Below are 27,923 nucleotides of genomic sequence, written 5' to 3'. Positions count from 1 at the left end.
ATAGAAAGACCCTAGGAAATTTTATCCCTGCTCTACTTTAGAAGACACCACAGGGGTTGGCTGTGCCTTCAGGACATAACAGCATTGTTACCATCTCAATACATTTAGGGAGGTCCAATCTCATAAAGATGATCCACATACACAATCTCAAAGAGGCCACTACCTTCCACATGGGGAAGAACCATTTCCTGATGCAAGGAAATAGGGGATGGAATGATAGCAGCAATGGAGACTCTGAACTAGACCCTATGCCAAGGGAAACTATTTCTAGGTTCTGGAATATGCTGAATTATTATTGACAAAATGAGAAAATGGTAATGATAATAATGACAATGATGATAATGGTAAGAGATACCATTATTTGAGCACTTTATCTGTGCCAGGCCCTGTTCTAAGTGCTTCACAAGGATTATCTCATCATTATCTTCAAAACAGCTCTATAAATTAGTGAACTCTTATTAGTCCCATTTTACAGATAAGGAATCTAAGGCACTGAGACAAGCTCAGTGTCACAAAACTAATGTGGTAGAGCCAGTTTTCAAACTCTGAAGTCTGTTTCCAGAGTCCACACTTTCTGAAGAGAGAGTTTATACCTCCGGTCAGGTAACAAGAGTTTAGTTATCATTCTCTTTCTTTAACCAGCTATCCATTTCCACAGGAAAACATATAGACCAGCTTCAGAAACTGCAGAAAACTGGGAATAAATCAGGATTGACAGGGAGGCCTCACAAATAGGCAAGCAGCCAACTGTAGGCCTTTCTTCTATGTGTGGGTAAGTGGTAGGGAGAAGCTTTGAGATGTAACATACCAGTGCAGCAGGAGAAAAATATCAATTACTATGATACAAGTAGAATCATGCAAATAAGTACTATGAGGAGGACAGTGCTAATTCTGTCTGGAGGGGCTGAAGAAGATCTTGTAAAAGAGGTAACATTTGAGCTGGGCCTTGAAGGATTACAATAGGTTATAAACAGTGGGAGGGGGGAGGAGCAAGATGGTGGAGGAGTAGAAGACCTAAATTTGGTCTGGTCCCAGGAATTCAGCTACATAGGGATCAAACCATTCTGAACACCTACAAATTCAATAGGAGATCAAAGAAAAGAATAGCAGCAACTCGCTGAACAGAAAAGCGACCACTTTCTGGAAGGTAGGACGTGCGGAGAAGTGAAGCAATATTCGGGAGGATAGACGGCAGGGGTGGGGGCCTCAGTCAGCCACTACTGGCAAGTGATAGAGCCGCAGAGCACAAAATCGGAAATTTTAGAAGTCAGTTCTGCTGAGGGATGTCGCTCCAGTAGCTAAGCAGGGGGTGGAACCCTCTCTGGGACAGTGTGGTCTCAGGACCCTCGGGGACACAGAAAGACCGAGGTGCCTGAGTGCAGCAGAGCTCCCAGGTATCAGAGTGGGGAAGCCGACTGCAGAGATGGAGCCGAGGAGCGGGCTCTCAGCTCAGGGTTGCCATAAACCGTGATCCGTGGCACAGCTGGGCCACTGCTCTTCCAGCAGGGACCCAACAAGCAGCAGATCAGGGAGACTCCCCTTCCTACCCCTGGAGGAGTGGTGCGGGTGCGCACCACAGGGATCTGCTGGGTTTGGAGACACCACATGGGGTCATGTGCCAGAGATAGAAATGCTCGGTCACAGGCCGGGTGAGCAGGGAGTGCGGCCGGAGACCAGGGAGATGGGAGTGACTAACTACTTTTCTCTGGGGGCGCACTGAGGAGTAGGGCCCCAAGCGCTCAGCTCTCCCAGGGCAGAGATTAGGAAGCTGCCATTTTCACTCTGTATGGGAAGCCTGCAGGGAACAAAAGCTCCCAAGAGAAAACCCGAGCAGATTACTTAGCCCGGCCCCCAACAAGGGCGGGGCAATTCTGCCTCCAGCAAAGACATTTAAGAACCACTGCCAACAAGCTCCACCCCCAGAAGATCAGCAAGAACAGTCAGCCAAGACCAAGTTTACCGATCAGTGAGAACCGCAGAACTCCAGAGCTAAGGGAATACTGCACATAGAATTCATGGCTTTTTTCCCATGATTCTTTACTCTTTCAAACTTAATTTTTTAAATTTACTTTTTTTTTAATTTTTCTTTTTCCCTTTGTCAACCAACATCAATCCCTTTTTTAAAAAAATCTTTTTTATTTTTCATTTTTAGAGTCATATTCTATCCCTTCATAGTAGTTAACTTTATTTATATATATATATATATATATATATATATATATATATATATATATATATATAAGTTGTTCTCTCTTTAAAATTTGGGGATACAGTTATTTCTAACAGACCAAAATATACTATAAATCTCTAGTGTATGGCTTTGTTCTAGTCTCCTGCCTGATCACATTCTCTTCTTTTTTTTTTAAATCCTCTTCTTTATTTTTTCAACCAACTTCTTATCTTATCAATTCCTTTTATAAAATCTTTTATAATTTTCATCTTTACACTCATACTCCATCCCTTCATTGTAATAACCCTTATTTTTGTACATATATAAGTTTTTCTTTCATTAAAATTTTGGGAGGCACTTTCTTCTAACAGACCTATGCCCAAAATCTAGTGTGTGGCATTGATCTATGCACCAGTCTGATCATATATGATCATATTCTGTTTTTTTCTTTTGTTTTGTTTTGTTTTTTTATCTTTATCTTTTTCTTTTTTCTTTCTTTCCCTTTCTTTTCCCCCAGTTTCAGGTGTCTTCTGATTTGTTTAGTGTATATTTTTCTGGGGCTGTTGTTACCCTGTTAGCATTTTGTTCTCTCATTCATCTATTCTCCTCAGGACAAAATGACAAGCAGAAAAATCACCTCAAAAGAAAGAACAAGAGGCAGTAACGACTGCCAGGGATCTAATCAATACAGACATTAGTAAGATGTTGGAACTAGAGTTCAGAATGACAATTTTAAAGATACTAGATGGGCGTGAAAAAAGCACGGAAGATAATAGAAAAACCCTTTCTGGAGAAATAAAAGAACTAAAATCTAACCAAGTCGAAATCAAAAAGGCTATTAATGAGGTGCAATCCAAAATGGAGGATCTAACTGCTAGGATAATGAGGCAGAAGAGAGAATTAGTGATATAGAAGACCAAATGATGGAAAATAAAGAAGCTGAGAAAAAGAGAGATAAACAACTACAGGATCACAAGGGCAGAATTTGAGAGATAAGTGATACCATAAGATGAAACAATATTAGAATAATTGGGATCCCAGAAGAAGAGAAAGAGAGAGGGGGCAGAAGATATATTGGAGCAAATTAGAGCAGAGAACTTCCCTAATCTGGGGAAGGAAACAGGCATCAAAATTCAGGAGCCACAGAAAACCCCCTCAAAATGAACAAATATTGGTCAACACCCTTACATCTAATAGTAAAACTTATGAGTCTCAGAGACAAAGAGAAAATCCTGAAACCAGCTCGGGAGAAGAGATCTGTAACCTAAAATGGTAGAAACATTAGATTGGCAACAGACCTATCCACAGAGACCTGGCAGGCCAGAAAGGACTGGCATGATATCTTCAGAGCACTAAAGGAGAAAAATATGCAGCCAAGAATACTATACACAGCTAGGCTGTCATTGAAAATAGAAGGAGAGATAAAAAGCTTCCAGGACAAACAAAAACTAAAGGAATTTGCAAACACGAAACCAGCCCTACAAGAACTATTGAAAGGGGTCCTCTAAGCAAAGAGAGAGCCTAAAAGTAACATAGACCAGAAAGGAACACAGACAATATACAGTAACAGTCACCTTATAGGCAATACAATGGCACTAAATTCATATCTTTCAATTGTTACCCTGAATGTAAATGGGCTAAATGCCCCAATCAAAAGACACAGGCTATCAGATTGGATAAACAAACAAGACCCATCAATATGCTGTCTGCAAGACACTCATTTTAGACACCTCTAGATTAAAAGTGAAGGGGTGAAAAACCATTTACCATGCTAATGGACACCAAAAGAAAGCTGGGGTGGCAATTCTTATATCAGACAAATTAGATTTTAAACCAAAGACTGTTAAGAAGAGATGAGGAAGGACACTATATCATACTTAAAGGGTTTATTCAAGAAGAAGATCTGAGAATTCCAAATATCTATGCCCCTAATATGGAAGCAGTCAATTATATAAGCCAATTAATAACAAAAGCAAAGAAAAACATCAACAATGCAATAGTAGTGGGGGACTTTAACACACTTCTCACTGAAATGGACAGATCATCTAAGCAAAAGATCAACAAGGAAATAAAGACTTTAAATGACATACTGGACCAAATGGACATCACAGATATATTCAGAACATTCCATCCCAAAGCAACAGAATACACATTCTTCTCTTGTGCCCATGGAACATTCTCCAGAATAGATCACATCCTAGGTCACAAATCAGGTCTCAACCAGTACCAAAAGACTGGGATCATTCCCTGCATATTTTCAGACCACAGTGCTCTGAAACTAGAACTCAATCACAAGAGGAAAGTTGGAAAGAACTCAAATACATGGAGGCTAAAGAGCATCCTACTAAAGAATGAATAGGTCAACCAGGAAATTAAAGAAGAATGAAAAAAATTCATGGAAACCAAGGAAAATGAAAACACAAATGCTCAAAATCTTTGGGATGCAGCAAAGGCAGTCCTAAGAGGAAAGTATGTAGCAATACAAGCCTTTCTCAAGAAACAAGAAAGGTCTCAAATACACAACCTAACCCTACACCTAAAGGAGCTGGAGAAAGAACAGCAAATAAAGTCCAAACCCAGCAGGAGGAGAAATAATAAAGATCAGAGCAGAAATCCATGAAATAGAAACCAAAAGAACAGTAGATCAGATCAACAAAACGAGGAGCTGGTTCTTTGAAAGAATTAATAACATTGATAAACCCCTGACCAGACTTATCAAAAAGAAAAGAGAAATGACTCAAACAAAATCATGAATGAAAGAGGAGAGATCACAACCAACCCCAAAGAAATACAAACAAATATAAGAACATATTATGAGCAACTATATGCCAGCAAATTAGATAATCTGGAAGAAATGGATGCATTCCTAGAGATGTATCAACTACCAAAACTGAACCAGGAAGAAATAGAAAACCTGAACAGACCTATAACCACTAAGGAAATTGAAGCAGTCATCAAAAATCTCCCAACAAACAAGAGCCCTGGGCCAGATGGCTTCCCAGGGGAATTCTACCAAACATTTAAAGAAGAATTAATACCTATTCTTCTGAAACTGTTCCAAAAAAATAGAAGTGGAAGGAAAACTTCCAAACACGTTTTAAGAGGCCACCATTACCTTGATCCCCAAACCAGACAAAGACCCCATCAAAAAGAAGAATTACAGACCAATATCCTTGATGAAAATGGATGCAAAAATTCTTACCAAAATACTAGTCAACAGGATCCAACAGTACATTAAAAGGATTATTCACCACGACCAAGTGGGATTTATCCCTGGGCTGCAAGTTTGGTTCAACATGCGCAAAACAATCCATGTGATATAATACATTAATAAAAGAAAGAACAAGAACCATATAATCCTCTCAATAGATGTAGAAAAAGCATTTGACAAAGTACAGCATCCTTTCTTGATCAAAACTCTTCAGAGTATAGGGATAGAGGGTACATACCTCAATATCATAAGTCATCTATAAAAACCCACAGCAAATATCATTCTCAATGGGGAAAAACTGAGAGCTTTCCCCCTAAGGTCAGGAACATGGCATGGATGTCCACTATCACCACTGCTATTCAACATAGTACTAGAAGTCCTAGCCTCAGCAGTCAGACAACAAAAATAAATAAAAGGCATCTGAATAGGCAAAGAAGAAATCAAACTCCCACTCTTTGCAGATGATATGATACTTTATGTGGAAAACCCAAAAGACTCCACCCCAAAACTGCTAGAATTCATACAGGAATTCAGTAAAGTGGCAGGATATAAAATCAATGCACAGAAATCAGTGGCATTTCTATACACCAACAACAAGACAGAAAAAAGAGAAAGTAAGGAGTTGATCCCATTTACAAATGCACCCAAAACCATAAGATACCTAGGAATAAATCTAACCAAAGAAGCAAGGAATGTGTACTCAGAAAACTATAGAATACTCATAAAAGAAATTGAGGAAGATGCAAAGAAACGGAAAAACGTTCCATGCTCATGGTTTGGAAGAACAAATATTGTGAAAACGTCTATGCTTCCTAGAGCAATCTACACATTTAAAGCAATCCCTATCAAAATACCATCATTTTTTTCAAAGAAATGGAACAAATAATCCTAAAATTGTATGGAAACAGAAAAGACCCCGAATAGCCAGAGGAATGTTGCAAAAGAAAAGCAAAGCTGGTGGCATCACAATTCCAGACTTCAAGCTCAATACAAAGCTGTAATCATCGAGACAGTATGGTACTGGCACAAAAACAAACACATAGATCAATGGAACAGAATAGAGAGCCCAGAAATGGACCCTAAACTCTATGGCCAACTAATCTTTGACAAAGCAGTTTAGAATGTCCAATGGAAAAAAGACAGTCTCTTCAACAAATGGTGTTGGGAAAATGGGACAGCCACATGCAGAAGAATGAAACTGGACCATTTCCTTACACCACACAGAAAAATAGAATCAAAATGGATGAAAGACCTACATGTGAGACAGGAATCCATCAAAATCCTTGAGGAGAACAGAGGCAGCAACCTTTTTGACCTCTTCTTGCTAGACACATCTCCAAAGGCAAGGGAAGCAAGGGCAAAAATGAACTATTGGGACTTCATCAAGATTAAAAGCTTTTGCATAGCAAAAGAAACAGTCAACAAAACGAAGAGACAACCTACAGAATGGGAGAAGATATTTGCAAATGACCTATCAGGTAAAAGGCTAGTATCCAAAATCTATAAAGAACTTATCAAACTCAACACCCAAAGAACAAATAATCCAATCAAGAAATGGGCAGAAGACACGGACAGACATTTCTGCAAAGAAGACATCCAGATGGCCAAAAGATACACAAAAAAAGTGCTCCACATGGCTCAGCATCAGGGAAATACAAATCAAAACTTCAATGAGATACCACCTCACACCAGTCAGAATGGCTAAAATTAACAAGTCAGTAAATGACAGATGTTGGCAGGGATGCGGAGAAAGGGGAACCCTCCTATACTGTTGGTGGGAATGCAAGCTGGTGCAGCCACTCTGGAAAACAGCATGGAGGTTCCTCAAAACGTTGAAAATAGAGCTACCCTACTACCCAGCAATTGCACTACTGGGTATTTACCCCAAGGATAAAAATGTAGTGATCCGAAGGGGCACATGCACCCCAGTGTTTATAGCAGCAATGTCCACAACAGCCAAACTATGGAAAGAGCCTAGATGTCCATCAACGGATGGATAAAGAAGAGTTGGTGTGTACACACACACACACACACACACACACACACAGGAATATTATGCAGCCATCAAAGATGAAATCTTGTCATTTGCAATGACATGGATGGAACTAGAGGGTATTATGCTAAGCGAAATAAGTCAATCAGAGAAAGACATGTATCATATGATCTCATTGATATGAGGAATTTGAGAAACAAGACAGAGGATCATAGGGGAAGGGAGAGAAAAATGAAACAAGACGAAATCAGAGGGAGACAAAATATAAGAGACTCTTAATCTCAGGAAACAAACTGAGGGTTGCTTGAATTGAGGGGGGTGGGAGGGATGAGGTGGCTGGGTGATGGACATTGGGGAGTGTATGTGCTATGGTGAATGCTGTGAGTTGTGTAAGACTGATGAATCACAGACCTGTACCCCTGAAACAAATAATACATTCTAGTTAAAAACAAACAAACAAAAAACACATTTTTCTTAACCATGACAGAGAGGATTAAATAATCTTTCTGTCTTCTTTATGGAAAATTAGTACCAAATTTTTATCAAATAAAGAGAGGAAAAATATAAAGATATATCAGGTATTTCATTGTTTAAAATAAAAATAGATTTTGTGATAAAAAAATTTTAATTTATTTGAGAGAGAGAAAGAGTCTGTGTGTGAGAGAGAGCACAAGCAGGGAGAGTGGCAGAGGGAGAGAAAGAAGCAGACTCCCCACCGAGAAGGCAACCTGACCCACGGCTGGATCCCAGGACCCTGGAATCATAACCTGAGCTTGAAGGCAGATGCTTAACCGACTGCGCCACCCAGGCGCCCCTAGAGTTATTTCTGTATAAGATCATACCATCTACAGGGCGCCTGGGTGGCTCAGATGGTTAAGCGTCTGCTTTCGGCTCAGGTCATGATCCCGGGGGGTCCTGGGATTGAGTCCCGCATCGGCCTCCCTGCTCTTTGGGAGCCTGCTTCTCCCTCTGCTTCTCTCTCTCTCTCTCCGTCTCTCATGAATAAATAAATAAAATCTTAAAAAAAAAAAAGATCATACTGTCTACAAACAGACTATTTTACTTCTTCCTTTCTAATTTGGACACTTATTTTTTCTTTTTCTTGACTAACTTCTCTGGCTAGGACTACAGTATTATGCTGAATAAAAATGGAGACAGTGGACATCCTTGTTCCTGATCTTAGAAGAGGTTTCAGCTTTTCACCTTTGAGTATAATATTAGCTGTGGGTTTGTCATATATGGCCTTTATGATATTGAAGTACATTCCTTCTATACCTAATTTGTTGGGAATTGTTATCACAAAATAATATTGATGAATATGCTTTTTCTGGATCTATTGAAATCATATAATTTTTATCTTTCATTCTATCAATGTGATGTGTCGCATTTATTGTTTTATTTATATTGAACCATACTTGTATCCATCCTAGGGATAAATCCCACTTGATCATAGTTTAAGATCCTTTTAATCTGCTGTTGAATTCAGTTTTCTAGTATCATGTTGAGGAGTTTTGCATCTATGTTCATCAGGGATACTGGCCTACAGTTTTCCTGTTTTATATTGTCTTGTTTGGCTTTGGTATCAAGGTAATGCTGGCCCCATAAAATGAGATATAATTGTTCCCTCTTCTTAAAGTTTTTGGAAGGGTTTGAGAAGGATTGGTATTAATTCCTCATTAATTGTTGGTAGAATTCTCCAGTGAATACCTTAGGTTGTGAAGAAGCTTTTCTTGGTTGGGAGGTTTTCAATTGCTGATTCAATCCCCTTACTCATTATTGGTCTGTTAAGTTTTTCTATTCATAATTCAGTCTTGATAGCTTATGTTTCTAGAAATGTATCCATTTCTTCTAGGTTATCCAATTTGTTGGCAATTGTTCACAGTTGTCTCTTTATGATTCTCTGAATTTCTGTGGTATCAGTTGTAATGCCTCCTCTTTCATTAATAATTTTGAGTCTTCTCTTTTTTTCCCTAGTCTAAATAAATGTCAATTTTGTTTTTAAAAACAAATTGTTTTTAAAAACAATTTTTAAAAACAATTTCTTTTATTTTTTCTATTGTTTTTCTGATCTTTATTCCCTTTATCTCTACACTGATATTTATTTTTTCCTTCCTTCTGCTAACTTTGGCCTTATTATTTTTTTCTTTTTTGTAGTTCCTTATGATGTAAGGCTAGGTTATCTCTGATTTTTTTTTTCTTAATGTAGGCATTTGACACTATAAACTTCCTTCTTAGAACAGCTTTTACTACAATGCATAAGTTTTGGTACATTGTGTTTCCATTTTTGTTTGTTTCATGAGAATTTTTTTAATTCCAGTTTGATTTATTCTTTGACCCACTGGTTTCTTAGGAGTGTGTTAATTTCCAAATATTTGTAATTTTTTCTATTTTTCTCCAGCCATTTATTTCCAGTTTCATATCACTGTGGTCAGAAAAGATACTTGGTATGAATTTAATCTTCTTAAATTTGTTAAGACTTATTTTGTGGCCCAACATATAATCTATCCTGGAGAATATTCCATGGTGTTCATAAAAATGTGTATTCTATTGCTACTGAATGGAACATATGACTCTTAAGTCCATTTGGTCTATATTGTTGTTCAAGTCAGCTATTTCCTTATTTTCTGTCTGAATGATTGATGCATTTTTAAAAGTGGAGTATTAAAATCCCCTACTATTTTGTTATTGCTCTATTTCTCTCTTTATTCTGCTAATATTTGCTTTACATACTTAGGTGCTCGGATGTTGGGTACATATATATTTACAATGGTTATATCCTTTGATAAATGACATAATTATTATTATATAATGACCATTTTTGTCTCTTGTGACAGTTTTTGACATATAGACTATTTTTCCTTATGTAAGTACTGTTACTCTTGCTCTTTTTTGACTACCATTTGCACGGAATACTTTTCCTCCTCCTTCATTTTCAGCCTATTTGTGTCCTTACTGCTAAAGTGAATCTTTTCTAGACAAAATATAGTTGAATCTTATTTTTTAATCTACTCAGCTGCTCCATGTCTTTCATTGGAGAATTTAATCCATTTTCATTTAAAGTAATTACAGGCACACCTCAGATATATTGCAGGTTTGGTTTCAGACCACTGAAATAAAGTGAACATTACAATTAAAGAAAGTCAAATAAGTATTTTGGTTTCCCAGTACATAGAGAAGTTATGTTCATACTACACTGTACCATATTAAGTATGCAATGACATTATGTCTAAAAAGACAATGTGTATACCTTAATTTAAAAAAATACTTTATTGAGAGGACTCTGAGTAGAAAGGAAAGACCATAAATGAGAATATGAAACATAAGTATACTTGTAAAAATCAGTCAAGGGATTCACAAAAGGAAGAATGTAAAATATGATACCGGATACCTAAACTATGGGGAGGAGAGGAGAGAAGAGTGGATTCAAATTTAAGTGACCATCAATTTAATATGGACTGCTATATGCAGAAGGGGTTATATACAAACATAAAGTAAACATATATCAAAACCCACTAATAAATATGCAAAAAATAAAGAGAAATGAATCCAAGTGTATCACTAAAGAAAACCAGGAAACACGAAAGACAGCAAAAGAAGAAAGGATCAGAGAAAAATATAGAAACAACCACAAAACAAGTAACAATATGGCACTAAATACATATCTATCAATAATTACTTTGAATATAAATGGACTAATTGCTCTAATCAAAAGACAGGCTGGTGAAATGGATTAAAAAAAAAACAAGACCCATCTATATGCTGCCTATAAGAAACTCATTTCAAACCTAAAGACACTTGTAGATTAAAAATGAGGGGATGGAGAAACATTTATCATGCAAATGAATGTCAAAAAGCCAGAACTGCAAAACTTATATCAGGCAAAAGAAGCTTTATTTATTTTATTTTTATTTATTTATTTTTAACAAAATCCATTTATTAGTTGGTGGACATGTGGGTTGTTTCCATTTTTGGCTATTATAAATGTGATGCTATATACATTCACATACTAGTTTTTATTGTTGTTGTTTGTTTGTTTTTCTTTTATTTTAGTTTCAGGGGTAGAATTTAGTGATCCATCAGTTGCATATAACACCCAGTGATCAAGTGCCCTCCTTAATGCCCCTCACCCAATTACTCCATCCCCTGACTCACCTCCCCTCCAGCAACCCTGTTTTTTTTCCCTATACTTAAAAGTCTCTTATGCTTTGCTTTGCTCTCTGTCTTTTTTATTTCATTTTTCCTTCCCTTCTCCTATGTTCATTTGTTTTATTTTTTAAATTCCACATATGAGTCAAATCATATGGATCTGTCTTTCTCTGACTTATTTTGCTTAGCATAATACCCTCTAGTTCCATGCATGTCATTGCAAATGGCAAGATTTCATTCTTTTCGACTGCTGAGTAATATTACATTGTGTGTGTGTGTGTATATATATATATATATATATATATATATATATATATACACCACATCTTCTTCATCCATTCATCTACAATAGATATCTGGGCTCTTTCCATATTTTGGCTATTGTGGACATTGGAACTATATAAACATTGGGGTGCATATGTCCCTTCAAATCACTATGTCTGTGTCCTTTGGAAAAATACCTGGTAGTGCAATTGCTGGGTTTTAGGGTAGTTCTATTTTTAACTTTTTGAGGAAGCCCCATACTATTTTATGGAGTGGCTGCACCACTTTGCATTCTCATCAACAGTGTAAGAGAGTTCCTCTTTCTCCACAACCTCACTAACATCTGTTGTTTTCTGAGTTGTTAATTTTAGTCATTCTGACCAGTGTGAGGTGGTATCTCATTGTGGTTTTGATTTGTATTTCCCTGCTGCCGAGTGATGTTGAGCATTTTTTCTTCTCTCTGTGAGCTATTCGTATGTCTTCTTTGGAGAAATGTCTCTTCATGTCTTTTGTCCATTTTTTAAATTGGATTACTTGTTTTTTGAGTGTTGAGTTGTATAAGTCCTTTATATATTTTGGTTACTAACCCTTTATCTGATATGTCATTTGTGAATATCTTTTCCCATTCCATAGGTTGCCTTTTAGTTTTGTTGACTGTTTCCTTTGCTGTGCAAAAGCTTTTTATCTTGAAGTCCTGATAGTTAATTTTTGCTTTTGTTTCCCTTGCCTTTGAAGATGTGTCTAGCAAGAAGGTGCTGTGTGGCTGAGGTCAAAGAGGTTGCTGCCTGTGCTCTCCTCTAAGATTTTGACGGATTCCTGTCTCACATTTAAGTCTTTCATCCATTTTGAGTCTATTTTTGTGTATAGTATAAGAAACTGGTCCAGTTTCATTCTTCTGCATGTGGCTGTCCAATTTTCCCAACCATTTGTTGAAGAGACTGTCTTTTTTCCATTGGATGTTCTTTCCTGTTTTGTTGGAAGATTAGTTGATCATAGAGTTGAGGGTCCATTTCTGGGCTCTCTATTCTGTTCCACTGATCTATGTGTCTGTTTTTGTGCCAGTAACATACTGTCCTGATGATTACAGCTTTGTAATAGAACTTGAAGTCCGGAATTGTGATGCCACAAGCTTTGGTTTTATTTTTCAACATTCCTTTGGCTATCTGGGGTATTTTCTGGTTCCATACAAATTTTAGGATTGTTTGTTCCAGCTCTGTGAAAAATGCTGATGGCATTTTGATAGGGACTGCCTTGATTGTGTAGATTGGTTTGGGTAGCGTAGTCATTTTAACAATATTTGTTCTTCCATTTCGTGAGCATGGAAGATTTTTCCCTTTCTTTGTGTCTCCTTCAATTTCTTTTATAAGTGTTCTATAGTTTTCAGAATACAGAACCTTTACCTCTTTGGTTAGGTTTATTTCCAGGTATCTTATGGTGTTTGGTGCAATTATAAATGGGATCGATTCCTTGATTTTTCTTTCTGCTGCATCATTGTTAGTGTATAGATATGGAACTGACTTCTGTGCATTGATTTTATATCTTGTGACTTGGGCAAAGTAGGCTTTAAAAAACAAAGACTGTCGGGTGCCTGGGTGGCTCAGATGGTTAAGTGTCTGCCTTTGGCTCAGGTCATGATCCCAGGGTCCTGGGATCAAGCCCTGCATTGGGCTCCCTGCCTGCTTGGTGGGGAGCCTCCTTCTCCCTCTCCTTCTACTGCTCTCCCTGCTGTGCTTTCTTGCTCTCTCTGTTAAATAAATAAGTAAAATATTTAAAAAATAAAACAAAGACTGTAGCAAGAGACAAACAAGGACAGTATATAATAATAAAGGGGAAAATCCAACAAGAGGATATAAAAATTGTAAATATTTATGCACCCAACATGGGAGCAACCAAGTACATAAAACACTTCACAAACAAAAGAACAAATTTATAATAATACAATAATACTAGGGGACTTTAACACCATGCTTACATCAATGGACAGACCATCCAATCAGAAAACCAACAAGCAAATAACGGCTTTGAATGACACACTGGACGAGAAGGATTTAACAGATATATTCAGAACATTCCATCCTGAAACAGCAGAATACACATTCTTTTCAAGTACACATGGAACATTCTCCAGAATGGATCACAAATTATGCCACAAGACAAGTCTCAACAAATTCAAAAAGATTAAAGTAATACCATGCATATTTTCTGACCACCATACTATGAAACTATAAATCAATGAGAAGAAAAAATCTGGAAAGAGCACAAATACATAGAGGCTAAATAACATGCTACTAAACAATGAATGGGTCAACCAATAGATCAAAGAAGAAATAAAAAATTACATGGAAACAAATGAAAAAGAAAACACAACAGTCCAATAATCATTGGGATGCAGCAAAGGCAGTTCTAAGAGGGAAGTTTATAGCAAGACAGGCCAATCTCTAGAAGCAAGAAAAATCTCAAATAAACAACCTAACTTCACACATAAAGGAGCTAGAAAAAGAACAAACAAAACCGAAATCCAAGTAGAAGGAAGGAAATAATAAATATTTTAATAGAAATAAAAGATACAGAAGCTTAGAAAAAAAAAACTATAGAACAGCCAATGAAACCAGGAGCCAGTTCTTTGAAAAGATAAACAAAACCGATAAACTTCTAGCCATACTCACCAGAAAAAAAAGAGAAATTACTCAAATAAATAAAATCACAAATGAGAGAGGAGAAATAGCAGCCAACACCACAGAAATACAAACAAACATAAGAAAATATTATGAGAAACTACATGCCAACAAATTGGACAACCTAGAAGAAATGGGTAAATTCCTAGAAACATATAACCTACCAAAACTGGAGCAGGAAGAAATAGAAAAGTTGAACAGACCAATAACCAGCAAAGAAATTGAATTCAGTAATAAAAAAACTCCCAAAAAACAGAAGTCCAGGCAAGAGAGCTTCACAGGCAATTTCTACCAGACGTTTAAAGATTTGATATCTATTCTTCTCCAGATATTACAAAAATAGAAAAGGAAGGATAACTTCCAAATTCATTCTATGAGGCCAGCATTACCCTGATACCAAAACCAGATGAAGACAGCACACAGAAAAACCCCACAAACTGATATCTCTCTTGAACACAGATGCAAAAAAATCTCAACAAAATACTAGCAAATCAAATACAACAATACTTCAAAACATTTTAATTCACCACAAACAAGGGGGATTTATTCCAAGGATGCAAGGGTGGTTCAATATTAGCAAGTTAATCAATATGATACATCACATCAATAGGGGAAAGGATAAAAACCATATGATCACTTCAGTAGATGCAAAAAAGACATTTGACAAAGTGCCCATCCATTCATGGAAAAAAAAAAAACCTCAACAAAGTAGGTCTTGAGGGAACATACCTCAACATAAAGGTCGTATATGAAAATGCAAAAAAGACATTTGACAAAGTGCCCATCCATTCATGGAAAAAAAAAAAACCTCAACAAAGTAGGTCTTGAGGGAACATACCTCAACATAAAGGTCGTATATGAAAAACTCACAGTGAACATCATACTAAATGGGGAAAAACTGAGAGCTTTTCCCCTAAGATCATGAACAAGACAAGGATAATCACTCTCACCACTTTTATTCAACATAGTACTGGAAGTCCTAGCTACAGCAATCAGACAAGAAAAAGAAATAAAAGGCATTCTAACTGGCATGGAAGAAGTAAAACTTTCACTATTTGCAGATGACATGATACTATATATAGAAAAACCTGAAGACTCTACCAAAAATCTACTAGAACTGATAAATAAATTCATAAAGTTGCAGGATACAAATCAATGTTCAGAAAAGTCAATACATTTCTATATAATAGTAATGATGCAGCAGAAAGAGAAATATAAAAAACAATTCTATTTAAAATTACACTAAAAATAATAAAGTACCTAGGAATAAATATAGCCAAAGAGATGAAAGACCTGTACACTGGAAACTATATAACATTAAAGAAATTAAGGATGACACAAAGAAATGGAAAGAAACTCCATACTCATGGACTGGAATAACAAATATTGTTAAAATGTCTCTACTACCCAAAGCCATCTAGAGATTTAATGAAATTCCTATCAAAAGACCAGTAGTATTTCTCACAGAACTGGAAAAAACAACCCTAAAATTTATATGGAATCAGAAAAGACCCCAAATAGCCAAAGCAATCTTGAAAAAGAAAAACAAAACTGGAAGCACAATTCTAGACTTCAAGTTATACTACAAAGCTGTAGTAGTCAAAAGAGTACGGTACTGGCACAAAAATAAGTAGATAGATCAATGGAACAGAATAGAAAACCCAGAAATAAATGCACAATTATATGATCAGTTAATCTTCAAAAAGGAGGAAAGACTAAACAATGAGGAAAAGACTGTCTCTTCAACAAATGTTGCCTCTAAAACAGGGTAGCTACATGCAAAAGAATGAAAGTGAACCACTTACTTATACCATATACAAAAATAAACTCAAAATGGATTAAACATCTAAATGTGAGATCTGAAACCCTAAAAATTTTAGAAGAGAACATAGGCAGTAATTTCTCTGACATCAGCCATAGCATCATTTTCATAGGTATGTCTCCTGAGGCAAGGGAAATAAAAGCAAAAATAAACTACTGGGACCATATCAAAACAAAAGCTCCTGCACAGTGAAGGAAACAATTAACAAAACTAAAAGGCAACCGGTTGAATGGGAGAAGATATTTGCAAATGATGTATCTGATTTAGGGTTAGTATCTAAAATATGTAAGAAACTTATACAACTCAACACCTAAAAAACAATCCAATTAAAAATAAAGGTCTTATATGAAAAACTCACAGTGAACATCATATGAGCAGAAGAAATGAACAGACATTTCTCCAAAGAAGACATATAGATAGCAAACAGACACATGAAAAGATGCTCAACATCACTCATCATCAGGGAAATTCAAATCAAAATTACAATGAGATATTACCTCAAACCTGTCAGAAGGGCTAAAATTAAAAATATAAGAAACAGTAAGTTTGGTGAGGATGTTCAGAAAAAGGAAATCTCAGACACATTTGGTGGGAATGCAAACTTGTACAGCCACTGTGGAAAACAGTATGGAGGTTCCTCAAAAATTTAAAAATAGAACTACCCCATGGGGTCCTCTAAGCAAAGAGAGAGCCTAAAAGTAACAGACAGGAAAGGAACACAGGCAATATACAGTAGCAGTCACCTTACAGACAATAAAATGGCACTAAATTCATATCTTTCAATAGTTACCCTGAATGTTAAATGGGCTAAATGCCCCAATCAAAAGACACAGACTATCAGATTGGATAAAAAAACAAGACCCATCAATATGCTGTCTGCAAGACACTCATTTTAGACCCAAAGACACCTCCAGATTGAAAGTGAGGGGATGGAAAACCATTTACCATGCTAATGGACACCAAAAGAAAGCTGGGGTGGCAATCCTTATATCAGACAAATTAGATTTTAAACCAAAGACTGTAAGAAGAGATGAGGAAGGACACTATATCATACTTAAAGGGTCTATTCAACAAGAATTTCTAACAATTGTAAATATCTATGCCCCTAACATGGGAACAGCCAATTATATAAGCCAATTAATAACAAAAGCAAATAAACACATCGACAACAATGCAGTAATAGTGGGGGACTTTAACACCCCCCTCACTGAAATGGACAGATCATCTAAGCAAAAGATCAACAAGGAAATAAAGACATTAAATGACACACTGGACCAAATGGACTTCACAGACATATTCAGAACATTCCATCCCAAAGCAACAGAATACACATTCTTCTCTTGTGCCCATGGAACATTCTCCAGAATAGATCACATCCTAGGTCACAAATCAGGTCTCAACCGGTACCAAAAGACTGGGATCATTCCCTGCATATTTTCAGACCACAGTGCTTTGAAACTAGAACTGAATCACAAGAGGAAAGTCAGAAAGAACTCAAATACATGGAGGGAAAAGAGCATCCTACTAAAGAATGAATGGGTCAACCAGGAAATTAAAGAAAAATTCATGGAAACCAATGAAAATGAAAACACAACCGTTCAAAATCTTTGGGATGCAGCAATGGCAGTCCTAAGAGGAAAGTATATAGCAATACAAGCCTTTCTCAAGAAACAAGAAAGGTCTCAAATACACAACCTAATCTTACACCTAAAGAGCTGGAGAAAGAACAGCAAATAAAGCCTAAACCCAGAAGGAGAAGAGAAATAATAAAGATCAGAGCAGAAATCCATGAAATAGAAACCAAAAGAACAGTAGAACAGATCAATGAAATGAGGAGCTCGTTCTTTGAAAGAATTAACAAGATTGATAAACCCCTGGCAAGACTTATCAAAAAGAAAAGAGAAGGACCCAAATAAATAAAATCATGGATGAAAGAGGAGAGATCACAACCAACACCAAACAATTATAAGAACATACTATGAGCAACTATATGCCAGCAAATTAGATAATCTGGAAGAAATGGATGCATTCCTAGAGATGTATCAACTACCAAAACTGAACCAGGAAGAAATAGAAAACCTGAACAGACCTATAACCACTAAGAAAATTGAAGCAGTCATCAAAAATCTCCCAAGAAACAAAAGCCCTGGGCCAGATGGCTTCCGAGGGGAATTTTACCAAACATTTAAAGAAGAATTAATACCTATTCTTCTGAAACTGTTCCAAGAAATAGAAATGGAAGGAAAACTTCCAAACACGTTTTAAGAGGCCACCATTACCTTGATCCCCAAACCAGACAAAGACCCCATCAAAAAGAATTACAGACCAGTATCCTTGATGAACATGGATGCAAAAATTCTCACCAAAATACTAGCAAATAGGATCCAACAGTACATTAAAAGGATTATTCACCACAACCAAGTGGGATTTATTCCTGGGCTGCAAGTTTGGTTCAACATGTGCAAATCAATCCATGTGATATAATACATTAATAAAAGAAAGAACAAGAACCATATGATCCTCTCAATAGATGCAGAAAAAGCATTTGACAAAGTACAGCATCCTTTCTTGATCAAAACTCTTCAGAGTATAGGGATAGAGGGTACATACCTCAATATCATAAAAGCCATCTATTAAAAACCCACAGCAAATATCTTTCTCAATGGGGAAAAACTGAGAGCTTTCCAGCTAAGGTCAGGAACACGGCAGGGATATCCACTATCACCCCTGTTATTAAACATAATACTAGAAGTCCTAGCCACAGCAATCAGACAACAAAAAGAAATAAAAGGCATCTGAACAGCAAAGAAAAAGTCAAACTCTCACTGTTTGCAGATGATATGATACTTTATGTGGAAAACCCAAAAGACTCCACCCCAAAATTGCTAGAACTCATACAGGAATTCAGTAAAGTGGCAGGATATAAAAATCAATGCACAGAAATCAGTGGCATTCCTATACATCAACAAGACAGAAGAAAGAGAAATTAAGGAGTCGATCCCATTTACAAATGCACCCAAAATCGTAAGATACCTAGGAATAAATCTAACCAAAGAGGCAAAGAATCTGTACTCAGAAAACTATAAAACACTCAGGAAAGAAATTGAGGAAGACACAAAGAAATGAAAAACATTCCATGCTCATGGATTGGAAGAACAAATATTGTGAAGATGTCAATGCTTCCTAGAGCAATCTACACATTTAAAGCAATCCTTATCAAAATACCATCCACTTACTTCAAAGAAATGGAACAAATAATCCTAAAATTTGTATGGAACCAGAAAAGACCCCAGATAGCCAGAGGAATGTTGCAAAATAAAAGCAAAGCTGGTGGCATCACAATTTTGGACTTTAAGTTCTATTACAAAGCTGTAATCAACAAGACAGTATGGTACTGGCACAAAAACAAACACATAGATCAATGGAACAGAATAGAGAGCCTAGAAATGGACCCTCCACTCTGTGGTCAACTAATTTTCGACAAAGCAGGAAAGAATGTCCAATGACTTAATCAAGATAAAAAGCTTTTGCACAGCAAAGGAAATAGTCAACAAAACCAAAAGACAACCGACAGACTGGGAGAAGATATTTGCAAATGACATATCAGATAAAGGGCTAGGATCCAAAATCTATAAAGAACTAATCAAACTCAACACTCAAAGAACAAATAATCCAATCAAGAAATGGGCAGAAGACATGAACAGACATTTCTCCAAAGAATACATCCAAATGGCCAACAGACACATGAAGAAGTGCTCAGCATCACTCGGCATCAGGGAAATCCAAGTCAAAACCTCAATGAGATACCACCTCACACCAGTCAGAATGGCTAAAATTAACAAGTCAGGAAACAACAGATGTTGGCGGGGATGTGGAGAAAGGGGAACCCTCCTACACTGTTGGGGGAATGCAAACTGGTGCAGTCACTCTGGAAAACAGTATGGAGGTGCCTCAAAAAGTTGAAAATAGTGCTACTATATGACCCAGCAATTGCACTACTGGGTATTTACCCCAAAGATACAAATGTAGGGATCCGAAGGGGTACGTGCACCCCAATGTTTATAGCAGCAATGTCCACAACAGCCAAACTGTGGAAAGAGCCAAGATGCCCATCGACAGATGAATGGATAAAGAAAAGGTGGTATATATATATAATAGAATATTATGCAGCCATCAAATGAATGAAATCTTGCCATTTGCAATGACATGGATAGAACTGGAGTGTATTATGCTGAGCAAAATAAGTCAATCAGAGAAAGGCATGTATCATATGATCTCACTGATATGAGGAATTCTTAATCTCAGGAAACAAAGTGAGAGTTGCTGGAGTGGTGGGGGGTGGGAGGGATGGGGTGGCTGGGTGATAGACATTGGGGAGGATTTGTGCTATGGTGAACACTGTGAATTGTGTAAGAATGTTGAATCACAGACCTGTACCTCTGAAACAAATAATACATTATGTGTTAAAAAAAAAAAAAGAAGATTGTAGGAAGGGAAAATTGAAAGGGGGGACATTGGAGGGGGAGACGAGCCATGAGAGACTATGGACTCTGAGAAACAAACAGAGGGTTCTAGAGGGGAGGGGGTTGGGGGGATGGGTTAGCCTGGTGATGGGTATTAAAGAGGGCACATATTGAATGGAATACTGGGTGTTATATGCAAACAATGAATCATGGACCACATCAAAAATTAATGATATAATGTATGGTGATTAACAAAACATAATAATAAAAAAAAAGAACTACCCTATGATCCAATAATTACACTACTGGGTATTTATCCAAAGAATACAAAAACACTAATTCAAAGGGATACATGGACCCTTACGTTTATAGCAGCATTATTACAAGAGCAAAACTGTGGAACCAGCCCAAGTGTCCCTCGATAGATGCATGGATAAAGAAGATATGGTATATATGTGGGGTACATATAATGAAATATAATCATCCATATAAAAGAATGAAATCTTGCCATTTGCAATGATCTGTATAGAGCTAGAAAGTATTATCCTAAATGAAATAAGTCAGAGAAAGACAAAGACCATATGATTTCACTCATATGTAGAATTTAAGAAACAAAACAATCCAGCAAAGGGGAAAAGAGAGAGATAGAGAAACCAAGTAACAGTCTCTTAACTATAGGGAATAAACTGATGGTTACCAGAGGGGAGGTAGGTGCTGGAATGGATAAAATAGGTGATGGGGATTAAGGAGTACATTTGTTCTGATGAGCACCAAGTGTTGTATGTAAGTGTTGAATCACTACATTGTACGCCCGAAACTAATATAACTGTATTAACTAATATAACTTTATATTAACTATTTTGGAATTAAAATAAAAGCCTAATAAATAAAAGAATACTTTATTGCTTAAAAATGTTAACAATCATCTGAGATTTCAGCAAGTCACAATCCTTATGCTGGAGGAGTGTCTGGCCTTATTGTTAATGGCTGCTAACTGATCAGGGTAGTGGCTGCTGAAGGTTGGGCTAGCTATGGCAATTTCTTAAAATAAGACAATAATGAAGTTTGCTGCATTGACTGACTTCTCCTTTCACATGCCATTTCTGTTTAACATGCAATGCTGTTTGATGGCATTTTACCCACAGTAGAACTTTCAAAATTGGAGTTGATACTCTCAAATCCTGCCACTGCTTTATCAACTAAGTGTAAATAATATTCAGAATCCTTTGTTGTCATTTCAACAGTCTTTATAGCATCTTAACTAGGAGTAGATTCAATCCCAAGAAACCACTTTCTTTGCTCATCCATAAGAAGCAACTCCTCATCTGTGAAGTTTTCTCATGAGATTGCAGCAATCTAGTCACTTCTAATTCTATTAAGAAGCTAAGGATATACCTCAGTACTGACCTTCACTTTCATCCAAGGAAGAAGTATAAAAAACTGTTCTTTCCCGCAGCAAGCGTTTTGAAATTGTGATTGGTTTGTGCCTTCTTGCTGTCACTCGAGGTGGAGGCACTGGGGGTGTGGCACTTTCCTCAGGTGGACCTGAATAGATCTGTAAAAGGAGAATATTTTCAGGAAACAATTAGAAAGATCGAGTTTTTGTCTCCCTAATGCTAACTACCAGTTGATGCCTACCAGCACTACATCTAGAGTCTGACAGAGCAATTCTAATATGACTAAAGGAATTGGGATTTTTAAAATCACTCTAGTTACCAGCAAGTGTTTAGAAGTCTCCTATCATGTTTAAGACACAGGACCTGGCACTTCACAGTGTGGAGGAAAGAATGCAGACAAAAACTGCACAATCAGTTCTGGATTTCCACTTACTGCCTGGAAAACCTTAGGCAAGTCACCTATCTCTGAGCTTTAGATTCCTCATCTGTAATATGGGGAGAGCACCATGTACCTCACAGGGTGTGATGAGAATCAAGTAAAAAGGGTAGTCAAGGTACCTACTGTATGGGTAGGGGTGGGGTGTGGAGGGTTACTAAAATGCACCCAATATTTCTGAAAGGATACTAAAGAAATTGGTTAAATTGTTTGCTTCAAGACAGGAATAATGAGTGGCTGAGGAAAGGATGGAGGAAACTTATTTCTCACTCCTTTATCATTTTGATCTTTTAAAATTTCATACCATGTAGCATTACTTAGTCAAAAAAGAAAGGGCGAAAACAAAATGTTTTATACATTGTAAAAAGTGCTGGACAAATGAGGGAGAAGCTATCATTACAAAATTTTTTTAAGCAGGGTCCATGCTCAGCACAGAGCCCAACATGGGGCTTGAACTCACGACCCTGAGATCAAGACCCAAACCGAGATCAAGAGTCAGATGCCTAACTGACTGAGCCAACCAGGCACTCCTAATGATTACAATTTTTATATAGTGTCATATGTATTGGAAAATCTTTCTTGTCTCTGGGGGAGACTGAGCTTTTGGCCAGAGTGCACACATTTTGGGAGGACACACACATGGTGAGGGAAGAAGGGGACAATTGTGTAGTGCAAAAATGAAATCAACCCCGATGATTAGTGCAAAGAGAAATGCCAGAGACCAGTATCAGGCTGCAAGGTCACAAAAATTACATGACTGGGAACACAAGGAAACCTTGTGTAAAAGCTGAACAATGATAGAAAGCAGGGCATGTCTCAATGTTTCATGGCATAGGAAAGAGAGAATATGACATAGTAGCAAGCAGATAAACTTTGAGGCCATAGAGTTTCCCAACCTATAGTAATAATATTCTAAATAAACTACCACTTTGTGAGCATATGTTTATGCACTATAGGAGTTAAGAATATCCCTTGCCATTTATCAAACACACCAGGGCCTATGCACTGAGTGTTTCATCTACCTGGAGTGCTCTTCCTCCAGATATCCATATAGCTTGCTCTCTTAATTTCAGTAGGCTATGATCAAATTTATTCCTCTCAGTGAGTCTTCCAAGTGAATGTATCTAAAATTTTTATATACCTCCCTGTATGCAATGCCTCCTATCTCCCTTCCTTTTTTTTCTCCTTAGCATTTCTTATTACTTCCTAACAAGATATATTGTAATTATTTATTTTTTTGTTTTTGTGTCTGCCACTCTAATCTATTGTAAGGTATATGGAAGTACATTATCATGTTCACTGCTGTATCTCCAGCAACTAGAAGACTGGAATTGCTGGGTCAAAGAAAAACACATTTAAAATACTGAAATAAAAGGCCAAACTGTCCTCTGAAAAGATTATAATAGCTACTTCCACTTCTAGCCAAGATAGGACTAAAGGTATTAGGTTTAAATCTTCTGCAAGTAATAATTTAAAAACTAGAAAAAAATACACATAACAATGGGTTTCAAGGCAATGGAAATCTGGTAATGAAAGACGGTGATCCACGAGAGACAGGAAAAAGAAATGAGGTGAGCCTCATGATATTCCCAGCGTACAGTGTGGAGAGAGTCTGCAAGCCATAGTATATGGAGGGAAGCTCAGGGGGAGCCCATCAGTCTGCTTAAGTTGAAGATACTGAGTTGCGAGTATGGAGAGGGCAAGAAAGATAATTTTTCAGGGCAAAATATCAGAGAGAAGATAGCTGAACAAAGGGCTCTGGAGAACTGCAGGGGGGTCCTCTTTAACACTTTAGCTGATTAATACTTACGTGTGAGGAAAGAACCACAAAATTGAATTAAAGGGATTAATTACCTAAGATCATACAGTGCCTAGAAGAGTTCTTGTTTTACCAGCCACCGTGGAAAATCAAATAATTAAGTGCTGTGGGTGGTGGGCACTGCACATGTGGAGCATGCAGGCAGCTGGCTAGCTCCAGCAGAAGGCTGAGTTGCGACTTGGGTGTCATCTTTCTTTTGTCTTAAAGTGGGTGTTTATCAGTATAAAATTCCCTCTTAAAACTGCTTTGCTGCATCCCATAAGGTTGATACACTGTTTTTCCATTTTCATTTGTTTCAAAATAATTCTTTATTTCCCTTTTGATTTCTTCCTTGACCCACTAGTTGTTCAAGAGTGGGTTGTTTAACTACCACATATTTGTGAATTTCCAGTTTTCCTCCTGTTATTAATGCCTAGTTTCATATCATTCTGGTCAGAAAAGATACTTGGTATGATTTCAATCTTCACACATTTGCTAAGGCTTGTTTTGTGACCTAGCATATGATCTATGTTTTAGGAAGTTCCATGTGCACTTGAGAAGAATGTTGGATGCAGTGTTCTATAAATGTTTGTTAGGTTCATTTGGTCTGAGGTTTAGTTCAAGTCCAATATTTCTTTATTGATTCTCTGTCTGGATGGTCTATATGCATTGTTGAATGTGGGGTATCAAATTCCCCTACTATTATTTTTTGTTGTCTATTTCTCCTTTCAGATCTTAATTTATTTACTTAATATATTTTAGTGCTCTAATGTTGGGTGCATATATACTTACAATTGTTACATCCTCTTGAAAAATAGACTACTTTATCATTATATAATGACCTTCTTTGTCTCTTGTTACAGTCTTTGGCTTAAAGTTTACTTTGTCTCATATAAGTAAGCAATCCCTGCTTTCTTTTGGTTTCCATTTGCATGGTATTATCTTTTTCCATCCCTTTATTTTGAGCCTATGTGTGCCCTTAAAGCTGAGGTGAGTTGCTCTTAGGCAGCATATTACTGGGTCTTATTTTTAATCTATTTGGCATTCTATGCCTTTTGATTGAAAATTTTAATACATTTACATTTACATAATTATTGATAGGTAAAGATTTACTAATTCTATCTTAATTGTTTTCTGGCTCTTTTGTAATTCTACTGTTCCTTTCCTCTTCTCTTGCTGTCTTCTAGTGAAGTGATCATTTCTGTACTGGTATGTTTTGATTCCTTTCTCTTTATCTTTTGTGTATCTACTTTAAGTTTTTCCTTTGTGGTTACCATGAGGCTTTCATAAACAAAAATATCTTTTAAGCTGATAACAACTTACCTTTGAACACACACAAAACCTCTACCATTTTACACCTCTTCCCATATTTTGTTTTTGATGTCAAAATTTACCTTTTTATATTGTGTACCTATTAAAAAATTATTGTACCTAGTTTTTTTTTAACACTTTTGTATTTTAACATTGATACTAGGGTTACATAGTTAACATACTACCATATTACAGTATTAGAGTATTCTGAATTTGAGTATATACTTACCTTTACTAGTAGATTTTACATTTTCATATATTTTTATATTACTAATTAGTGGCATTTCATTTCAGCTTGAAGAATTCCTTTCAGTATTTCCTGTAAAGCAGGTCTAGAGTTGATGAAGTCCCACAGCTTTTGTTTGTTTGGTAAAGTCTTTATCTCTCCTTCATTTCTGAAAGATGACTTTTCTTTTTTTTTTAACCTTTTTAAAATTTTATTTAAATTCAATTAGCCAACATACAGTATATCATTTTTGTCAGATGTAGTATTCAATCATTCATCAGTTGTGTATAACACCCAGTGCTCATCATATCATGTGCCCTCCTTAATGCCCATCACTCAATTACCCCATTCTCCCACCCACCTCCTCTCCAGCAACCCTCCATCTATTTCTTATAGTTAAGAGTCTCTCATGGTTTTTCTCCCTCTCTGATGACTTCCCATTCATTTTTTCCTCCCTTACCCTATGATCCTCTGCCCTGTTTCTTATATTTCACATGAGTGAAACCATGTGATAACTGTCTTCTCTGATTGTCTTATTTTGCTCAGCATAATACCCTCCAGTTACATCCATGTCGATATAAATGGTAGGTATTCATCCTTCTTGATGGCTGAGTAATATTCCATTATATATATAAACCACATCTTCTTTTTTTATTTAAATTCAATTAGACAACATATAGTACATCATTAGTTTTAGATGTAGTGCTAGAAAATTCATCAGTTGTGTATAACACCAAATGCTCATCCCATCACATGCCCTCCTTAATGCCCATCCCCCCAGTTGCCCCATCCCCACCCCCACTTCCCCTTCCACAACCCTCAGTTTGTTTCCCAGAGGCAAGAGTCTCTCATGGTTTCTCTCCCTCTCTGATTTACTCCCATTCAGTTTTCCCTTCCTTCCCTTATGATCCTCTGCACTATTTCTTATATTCCACATATAAGTGAAACCATATTACAATTATCTTTCTCTGATTGACTTATTTTACTTAGCATAATTCCCACCAGTTCCATCCACATTGTTGTAAATGGTAGGTATTCATCCTTTCTGATGGCTGAGTAATATCCCATTGTATATATGAACCACATCTTTTTTTATTTGTATTTTGTTTTATTATTTTTATTATGTTCATTTAACCGAATATATAACATCATTAGCACATCTTCTTACTCCATTTATCTATGGGAAGGACATCTTGGCTCCTTCCACAATTTGGCTATTGTGGACATTGCTGCTATGAACATTGGGGTGTAGGTGCCCCTTTGGATCACTACATCTGTATCTTTGGGGTAAATACCTAGTAGTGCAATTGTTGGGTCATAGGGTAACTCTATTTTTAACTTCTTGAGGAACCTCCATACTGTTTTCCAGAGTGGCTGTAGCAACTTGCATTCCCACCAACAGTGTAGGAGGGTACCCGTTTCTCCGCATCCTCGCCAACATCTGTCATTTCCTGACTTGTTAATTTTAGCCATTCTCACTGGTGTGAGGTGGTATCTCAATGTGGTTTTGATTTGGATTTCCCTGATGCCGAGTGATGTGGAGCTTTTTTTTCATGTGTCTGTTGGGCATTTCTATGTCTTCTTTGGAGAAATGTCTGTTCATGTTTTCTGCCCATTTCTTGATTGGATTATTTGTTCTTTGGGTGTTGAGTTTGGTAAGTTCTTTATAGATCTTGGATACTAGCCCTTTATCTGGTATGTCATTTGCAAATATCTTCCCCCATTCCGTAAAGATGACTTTTCCAGGTAAAATATTCTTGGTTGGCAGTTTTATTCCTTCCACATTTTGCATATATCAACCAACACTCTCTTAGCCTGAAAGACATCTGTGGGAAATCTGCCGATAGCCTTATAAGGTTCCCTTATATGTATTTTTTTCTTTCTCTCTTACTGCTTTGAAAATTCTTTTTTTCATTTTACATGATATTTTGAAGAAGACTGTTTCAGGTTGAAATTTTGAAGCACTTGCTAGGTTCATAAATCTCTCCCCAGATTTGAGAAGTTCTCCTTT

General features: G+C 36.8%; 1 protein-coding gene across 2 annotated transcripts in view; it reads right to left on the bottom strand.

Annotated features, from left to right (window-relative positions):
• OPHN1 (oligophrenin 1) overlaps nt 1–27,923 on the bottom strand; it is a 486,250-nt gene that overhangs the window by 30,531 nt on the left and 427,796 nt on the right. For both annotated transcript variants that reach the window (XM_028126580.2, XM_088028996.1), the window contains exon 19: nt 22,152–22,299. In XM_028126580.2, coding sequence (XP_027982381.2) covers nt 22,152–22,299 — 148 coding nt within the window. The remainder of the gene's footprint in view (nt 1–22,151; nt 22,300–27,923) is intronic.

The sequence above is a fragment of the Eumetopias jubatus genome, unplaced genomic scaffold, assembly GCF_037043125.1.
Source record: "Eumetopias jubatus isolate StellerSeaLion01/CBP00866 unplaced genomic scaffold, mEumJub1_p1.0 scaffold_11, whole genome shotgun sequence".
In the NCBI taxonomy this organism is placed as follows: Eukaryota; Metazoa; Chordata; class Mammalia; order Carnivora; family Otariidae; genus Eumetopias; species Eumetopias jubatus.
This window is presented reverse-complemented; position numbering and strand designations above follow the sequence as displayed.